We start from the raw sequence: 8,677 nt of genomic DNA, 5'->3' as shown, positions 1-8,677 counted from the left end.
AGCTGAGTTGTTATATTCTCTTCAAAGTGGTTCCTGTTTTACTAACCAACGCTTTAGTTGTTTGTAATATTGGTTCTTCATAAATATGAACGAACATTAAAAAAAAACATTAAAAAAAAATCTAGTAATGATTAAAATTTCGCCCTTTTTTCAGAACTATTTAATTTTTAAAGTTTTATAATAAACATAAAAAAAAATGAAATTAAAATTAATAAAAATTCCGTAACGAAACTTATTTACTTTTTTTTAATAGGAGCCTATTTCTATTATATATTTTTTTTATTTTATTATAATTTTCACAAAGAACAAAACTTAGAGGATATTATACGCTTAAAGTTACATTTAGTTTATTTTATAATTTCCCTTATACAGCAGATTGGGGGTTTTGTTCCCCGCGTTGCTAAGGGCAACGGACCGCCTGTTTGTAGGCGGAAATCAACACAACATCGGCTAACGTCTGAGGCTCAGCTTGGAGCTCTCTTCCCCACCTCCATATAAACCTTTATAACAGCAGCCATGGCCGGCTACAGGGTGAGACTGCAGGGCGCTCTCTGTGTCAATTGTTAATATATTCTTTAATGCTGTTATTTTTTGTTTGTTTTATCTTTTTATGCTGTTGTAGCATGAGCTAACTGGTTAGCAGCGAACGTTGCCTGGCAGTGAACGCACCACGAGTTCTACCTGCATGATGTTCAGCCTTTATGTCTATTTAAAATACCTGAAGCTGCTTTAATCAGATTTCAAACGTGTTTTTCTTGATCTTTTTATTTGTTTCAGTCCTCAGAATCGAGGCGGGAACAGTTTAGGAGATACCTGGAAAAATCTGGAGTTCTGGACACTTTAACCAGCGGTTAGTGACACTAACACCTGATCAATCAGTTAGTGGGACTGTTTTATTAATCAATGGCTTAAAGTCGTAGGCAAGTCCTATTTAAATTTCAAACCCTTCTGGATTAAACATGTATATAAATGTACTCTTTATAAGACTATATTGTCTGAACAATTTAGAAAATTTCTATTTAAAAAAAAAAATTACTGTCTAAAAATCTGTTTTGTTTTTTTTTTTCGGTTATCTTCTGCACACCTAAACACATCCTGAACACCTAAATTCAGCCAATCATAAATCAGCGGTCCTCTGTCAATCAAATGTTTTCGGTCACAGCATCTTTGATCTCACATTGGAGAAATTTATCTCTGCATTTAACCCATCCCCTTGGGGAGCAGAGGGCTGCCATTGTGCGGTGCCTGTGGGGTTAAGGGTCTTGCTCAGGGAGCCAGAGTGGCAGTCTGGGGGAGTGGGGGATCAAACTCTCAATCTCAGGATTCAAAGCCCTATGCCCCAACCCCTAGACCGTTTACAAAAACTGTTCCTTCGGCTGCATTAATTCCTAGTTTCCTGCATTAGAGACCATCATGAAGCAAACTGCTGATGGCAGGGATTTTCCTTGGAGGAAACTACAGGAAGACGGTGTTTTCAGGACATCTTTCTCTTTATGTTCGATCAATCTGACGTACGGAGCCATTTCATTTCCCTTTGGGATCAGGAAAGTATTTCTGATCTGATCAGCCTGTGTTGATGTAACATGGCTTAATCTTCTCACTTTGGGCATAAAAACTTTAAAATGAACGATTAACGAAAGAAGAAAAATCTAAGTTCATTTTTCTTTCTTTATTAATTAACATTTTACTCGTACTCGTCGTCGTCTCCCGCTTTATCCGGAACCGGGTCGCGGGGGCAGCAGGCTAAGCAGAGACTCCCAGACTTCCCTCTCCGCAGACACCTCCTCCAGCTCTGTTGGGGGAAGCCCTAGGCGCTCCCAGGCCAGCCGAGAGACATAGTCTCTCCAGCGTGTCCTGGGTCGTCCCCTGGGCCTCCTCCCGGTGGGACATGCCTGGAACACCTCCCGAGGGAGGCGTCCAGGGGGCATCCGAAGAAGATGTCCGAGCCACCTCAACTGACTCCTCTCGATGTGGAGGAGAACCGGCTCTACACTGAGCCTCTCCCGAATGACCGAGCTCCTCACCCTATCTCTAAGGGAGAGCCCAGCCACCCTGCGGAGAAAGCTCATTTCAGCCGCTTGTATCCGGGATCTCGTTCTTTCGGTCATGATCCAAATTTCATGACCATAGGTGAGGGTAGGAACGTAGACCGACCGGTAAATTGAGAGCTTTGCCTTTTCGCTCAGCTCTCTCTTCACCAGGACAGACCGGTGCAGCGTCCGCATTATTGCAGCAGCCGCACCGATCCGTCTATCGATCTCCCGCTCCATTCTTCCCTCACTCGTGAACAGGACTCCAAGATACTTGAACTCCTCCACTTGAGGCAAGGACTCCCCTCCAACCCGAAGGGGACAAGCCACCTTTTTCCGGTCGAGAACCATGGCCTCGGATTTGGAGGAGCTGATTCTCATCCCGGCCGCTTCACACTCGGCTGCGAACCGCCCCAGCGCACGCTGTAGGTCTTGGCAGGAGGGAGCCAGCAGAACTACATCATCCGCAAAAAGCAGGGACGAGATCCGCTGTTCCCCAAACCAGACCCCCTCCGGTCCTTGGCTGCACCTAGAAATCCTGTCCATAAAAGTTATGAACAGGACCGGTGACAGAGGGCAGCCCTGTCGGAGTCCAACATGCACCGGGAACAGGTCCGACTTAATGCCGGCAATGCGAACCAGACTCCTGCTCCGCTTGTACAGAGAACGGATGGCCCCTAATAAAGGGCCCCTGACTCCATACTCCTGGAGCACCCCCCACAGGGCAGCACGAGGGACACGGTCGAATGCCTTCTCCAAGTCCACAAAACACATGTGGACTGGTTGGGCAAACTCCCATGAACCCTCAAGCACCCTACAGAGGGTGTAGAGCTGGTCCACCGTTCCACGGCCAGGACGAAAACCACACTGCTCCTCCTGCAGCCGAGGTTCGACAATCAGCCGGACTCTCCTCTCCAGCACCCTGGCATAGGCCTTTCCGGGGAGGCTGAGAAGTGTGATTCCCCGATAGTTGGAACACACCCTCCGGTCCCCCTTCTTGTGGAGGGGAACCACCACCCCAGTCTGCCAATCCAGGGGAACTGTCCCCGACCTCCACGCGATGTTGAAGAGACGTGTCAACCATGACAGCCCGACAACATCCAGAGCTCTGAGATACTCAGGTCGGATCTCGTCCACCCCCGAAGCCTTGCCACCGTGGAGTTTTTTGACTACCTCGGTGACTTCAGCCTGGGTGATGGACGAACCCAGCCCCAAGCACCTCGTCTCTTCTTCCCCCACGGAAGGCATGTCTGTCGGGTTGAGGAGATCCTCAAAGTATTCCTTCCACCGCCCGACAATATCCTCCTTCAAGGTCAGCAGCTCCCCACACCCACTAAAAACAGTGTTAGTGAAGCACTGCTTTCCCCTCCGGAGGCGCCGGACGGTTTGCCAGAATCGCTTTGAGGCCAACCGATAGTCTTTTTCCATGGCCTCTCCAAACTCCTCCCAGGCCCGAGATTTTGCCTCTGCAACCGCCCGGGCCGCGACACGCTTGGCCTCACGGTACCTGCTTGCTGCTTCAGAAGTCCCACAAGCCAGCCAGGCTTGATAGGACTCCTTCTTCAGCTTGACGGCATCCCTTACTATCGGTGTCCACCACCGGGTTCGGGGATTGCCACCACGACAGGCACCGCAAACCTTACGGCCACAGCTACGGGCAGCCGCATCGACAATAGAGGCAGAGAACACAGCCCATTCGGACTCCATGTCTCCAACCTCCCTCGGAACCTGAGAGAAGCTCTCCCGGAGGTGGGAGTTGAACACGTCTCTGACCGAGGGCTCCACCAGACGTTCCCAGCAGACCCTCACTACACGTTTGGGCCTGCCGAGTCTTTCAGGCTTCCTCCTCTTCCAGCGTATCCAACTCACCACCAGGTGGTGGTCGGTGGACAGCTCCGCCCCTCTCTTCACCCGAGTGTCCAAGACATGCGGCCGAAGATCAGAAGATACGACTACAAAGTCGATCATCGACCTTCGGCCTAGGGTGTCCTGGTGCCAAGTGCACCGATGGACATCCTTATGCCTGAACATGGTGTTCATTATGGACAATCCGTGACTTGCACAGAAGTCCAATAATGAGACACCACTCGGGTTCAGAGCTGGGGGCCCGTTCCTCCCGATCACGCCCCTCCAGGTGTCACTGTCGTTTCCCACGTGGGCGTTGAAGTCTCCCAGCAGAATGATGGAATCCCCGGGAGGGGCGCTTTCTAACACCCTCCCCAGGGATGCTAAGAAGGCCTGGTACTCCGTACTGCCGTTCGGCCCATAGGCCGAAACAACTGTCAGAGTCCTCCCTCCAACCCGAAGGCGAAGGGAGGCGACCCTCTCGTCTACCGGGGTGAACTCCAACACGAGACGGCTGAGCTGGGGGGAGACAAGCAGCCCCACCCCCGCCCTCCGCCTCTCCTCGCGGGTAACTCCAGAGTAGAAGAGAGTCCAGCCTCTCTCAAGGAGCTGGGTTCCAGAGCCCTGGCTGTGCGTAGAGGAGAGCCCAACTATTTCTAGCTGGTATCGCTCCACCTCCCGCACAAGCTCGGGCTCCTTCCCCCCCAGTGAGGTGACATTCCACGTCCCCAGAGCTAGTTCAAGCGCCCGCGGATCAGGTCGCCGAGGTCTCCGCCTCTGGCTGCCGCCCAATCCTCTTTGCACCGGTCCCTCATGGTTCCCCCTGCAGGTGGTGGGCCCACTGGGGGATGGCCTCGCGTCGCTCCTTCGGGCTGGGCCCGGCCGGGTCCCGCGAGGAAGAACCCGACCACCAGGCGCTCGCCGACGAACCCCAACCCCAGGCCTGGCTCCAGGGTGGGGTCCCGGCTCCGCCGTACCGGGCGACGTCACGTGCCTCGTTTGAGTCCTCGTCATAAGGGTTTTGAATTAATTAACATTTTATCTCCCTTAATTCCCCCAAAACTGAAAGTTTAATAACAAAAAAACAACTTTGTCATAAATGAAACACATTTGTGGTAACAAGTATAGTTAGGCCCGATCAGCGAAGCGCTGCGAAGGCCTGTTGTCATTTTTACTGCTGTTTTAATTTCTCAAAATTTCTGTTTTCCAGTTTTGGTCGCTCTTTATGAAGAACAAGACAAACCCGAAAATGCACTGGAGTATCCTTTGTTTTCCCTTATCAACATGTTTATACAGATAATCTTTAATCAGTGTTTGGAGTTCTGTATTTAGGTTTTAAAAACTAAAACAGGAACATTTGTTGCTCCTGTCTGAAGCTTGGTCAGGAATCGATTTGTTGTCTTTATGTTAGAATAAAAATATAAAAGATTCCTCGGATTTAAAAGATTACTTCCCTGTTTTAACACAAATTTCTGATGATATTTTTATCTTTCAGAAGCAGAAAAGAACAACTCCCCATACCTAGGAGCGTCTCTGTTACAGTTATTGATGCTTTAGTGTTGTTTTTATATCTACTGAAGGCTGAAACCACCATTTTCTGTACAGTGACTAATTTAAAGTAACCATCAAAGGCCTGCCCTTTAAAAACGTATTCTATAAAAAGCTAATTTATCAGAACTGTAAAACAGGTGAGGCAGGGAGTATCCTGCATGTCCAGATTAACTGGATAATCTGGGTTTGTTCTGTTGGTTTTTATTACCAACATGTATGAGACAGAAATAAAAAAAAAAAACTCTTTCTCGTTAGATTTAAAAAGTTGTTTCAAAGCGATAAAAAGTGGGATCTATAAGCAGTCAGTAAAAAAAATCCTAATCGGATGTTAGTCAAGCAAAACTTAAACTAAAAGCTGTTCTAATGTTTGTATCTGTCCGCCTGCCTCCTCGTCCCGCAGGAACAGGCGATCTGTGGACCTTCAGTCCGCTGCGTATTCAGAACCATAGAAAAGGATTTTACTGTGGAGGGGAAGTTAAAATAAACAACAGAGATTTAAAAATCTTTTTTTATTTATTTAATCAGTGAAATTTTACAAATCAGTGATGATAACCTTCAGTTGGATCAAAAAAGGCTAAACCCCACTTTTTGTTTTAAGACTTTTAATTGTTGCCTGTTTGAATCAGTAAATTAAAGCCTAATAAACTAGAAAAGCAGTCGCCCCATATTGTGACTTTATAACTTCACATTATCTGGATCATTTCCACATTTTAATGAGGGACACTTCTGGTAAAAAGTTCATCAAATCCATGAATAGCTTTTCAAATAAGCCTGCAAACAAACAAACAACATTCCATTTTCTTATGTTTCCGTAGTTTTGTTTTCAGTATGATATTTCTGGACTTTAGTCTGATGTTAAAACTGTCATTAGTCACTGCTGCCACCGTCTGGTTTAAGTGGGAACTGCTTGTTCTGCCAGTTTATTTTTCTTCTAGCTTTTATTGTCATTTCTACGGAAGAGGATTAGGGCCATCGGGGGAAAAAAAGTGAACTGATTTTTTTTTATTTTATTTCAGTTTAGTATGGGAAAAAAGTCAGAATTCTCTGAAAAAAAGTCAGAATTGTGAGATTAAAGTCAGAATTCTCTGAAAAAAAGTCAGAATTCTGACTTTTCCCCCATACTAAATTGAAATAAAATTTAAAAATCAGTTAACTTTTTTTTTTCTCCAGTGGCCCTAATCCTCTTCCGTACATTCCACTGTCAGAAGTACAGAGCAATGAAATGAACTCTCTGCCTTTAACCCCTCCCCTTGGGGAGCAGTGGGCTGCCATTGTGCGGCGCCTGGGGAGCAGCATGGGGTTAAGGGTCTTTCTCAGGGACCCGTAGTGGCAGTCTGTGGGAGTGGGGCTTGATTCGATAATCGACTTTCACAGGAAATATTTGGACTGCTCAGAAAATGCAAATATTTTCATGACTGGTCAATTTGATGGATCGGAGTGCAGGAACATACAATTTTCCTCTGTAAATATTTGAGAGGGAAAGTATTTTTGTTGAAATGGATTTTTAATGAGTTTTTGTGGTTTTTCTTGGGCTTTTCTGTGAACGAATGAAAATGTTTGATTATCCTTTTTGCTCTCTATATACAGTTGCACCTATTCTTTTAAATTGAATTTTTCTAATAAAAAAAGAAAATAAAAAACTCAGAACCCCTGGATTCCTAGCTCTATGCTCTAATAGACAAACCAACAAACAAACACTGTAAAAACATAACCTCCTTGCTGGAAGTAATAATGTCTGTTAGATATTAAAGCCTGTTTTAAATCACTATAGAGTGAAATAAGATCAGAGAGTTGGACTTTAACCAGTGTCTCAGCTACATAAAGGTCCACCTGACGGCGAGGTGCCCAGAGCCCACGGAAGCCGAGGCGCTGCGGACAGAACTGGCCGACCTCCAGCAGAAGTTCAACCTGCTGATGGAGGAGAACAAAGAGCTGAGGAGCAGGGTGAGAAGCTCAGGCGCTGATGTTTCCGCTCGAGTCCATCATGGAAAACATCTTGAACCTTCCCTCTCTTCTCTTCTCACAGCTGCTGCAGTACAAGCCGTCGCCTGAGGAGGGAGCTGGACTCTGAATGGGCTTTTTGTCACTCGGTGGGAAATAAACAAGAAAAGATCAAGCAGCCTCCTTTTCTGTGTTTAGATTACATGTTTATTCCATAATTCTGGGTGGACAGTGAAGACTGATGATTTGTGTTAAATAAGAACCAACTGCTGCTCCTGCATCAAAAACCTCTGTATTTTCCTCCTTATCTAAACTATTGTACTTCAAAAACTCCGTCAGATCCCTTAAAGAGCAACAAGCTGCAAATAAAAAACAAAAAAAACAGACATGGTTATAATTCCTCATGGGTCAAGGTGGAGTTGTAGCATAAATCCTCGTCTTTATTTGGAGTGAATACTGCTCCATTATTGTTGCAAACAGAGAACAAGATATTTAATGGAAATTTGAAGAAAAAAAAATGCAACTCAGAAATTAAACTTTGACAAACTTCTTAAAGAGTAATTTTGCTGTTTTCTTACATTAAATTTTTTAAAATCTTTTTTCCATATTAAATTTTTTTTGACAAAATGTGTTCTTTGTACGGAAGAGGATTAGGGCCACTGAAAAAATAAAAAAAGTTAACTGATTTTTACATTTTATTTCAGTTTAATATGGGAAAAAAGTCAGAATTCTGTGATTAAAGTCAGATTTCTGAGAAAAAGTCATAATTTTGAGAAAAAAGTCAGAATTCTGAGATTAAAGTCAGAATTCCGAGGTAAAAGTCAGAATTCCGAGAAAAAAGTCAGAATTCTGAGATTAAAGTCAGAATTCTGACTTTTTTCTGATGTTAAACTGAAATTACATTTAAAAAACAGTAAACTTTCTTTTTTCCAGTGGCCCGAATCCTCTTCCGTATCTTTGACTACAACAGTGATGGAGTAAACTTCAATCATTTTGTTCAACACCCAATATCCATTTTATTTTTAATGAAACACTGAGTAACCTTTGCCACTAGGGGTGCTAAAAAATCAACTTTTAGGTTTAGTGCCCCCTGAAGGCCAATGGCAGCACTGCAGTGTCGCTACCTGAAACACTCTTCTTCCGTGTTTTGGAATCTTCTAGAAGACCAGTTTGAATTAACAGATGGAGAACTCAAGCTCCGTCACACCTTGACGATTTAGATAGTTATGACTACGCTGAAACACGCTGTCACGTCGTATGCCAGCGTATGCTCATATGTGGGGCATACGTTACAGGTAATTTATCTGAAG

At 45.1% G+C, this 8,677-nt stretch overlaps 1 protein-coding gene across 1 annotated transcript; it reads left to right on the top strand.

Moving 5' to 3' along the window:
* Positions 1-381: 381 nt before the first annotated feature.
* LOC119790484 (MYC binding protein) lies at positions 382-7,550 on the top strand. Its single transcript, XM_038296026.1, has 5 exons — positions 382-531; positions 778-850; positions 5,086-5,134; positions 7,241-7,370; positions 7,453-7,550. Exons 1-5 carry the CDS (start codon positions 517-519, stop codon positions 7,495-7,497), a joined length of 312 nt encoding a protein of 103 aa, XP_038151954.1. The 5' UTR covers positions 382-516; the 3' UTR covers positions 7,498-7,550.
* The last annotated feature ends 1,127 nt before the right edge of the window (positions 7,551-8,677 follow it).

Source organism: Cyprinodon tularosa, unplaced genomic scaffold (genome assembly GCF_016077235.1).
Source record: "Cyprinodon tularosa strain WSP-4 unplaced genomic scaffold, ASM1607723v1 ctg366, whole genome shotgun sequence".
Taxonomy (NCBI): Eukaryota; Metazoa; Chordata; class Actinopteri; order Cyprinodontiformes; family Cyprinodontidae; genus Cyprinodon; species Cyprinodon tularosa.
Note: the sequence above shows the minus strand (reverse complement) of the source record. Positions and strands in the feature narration are given on the sequence as shown.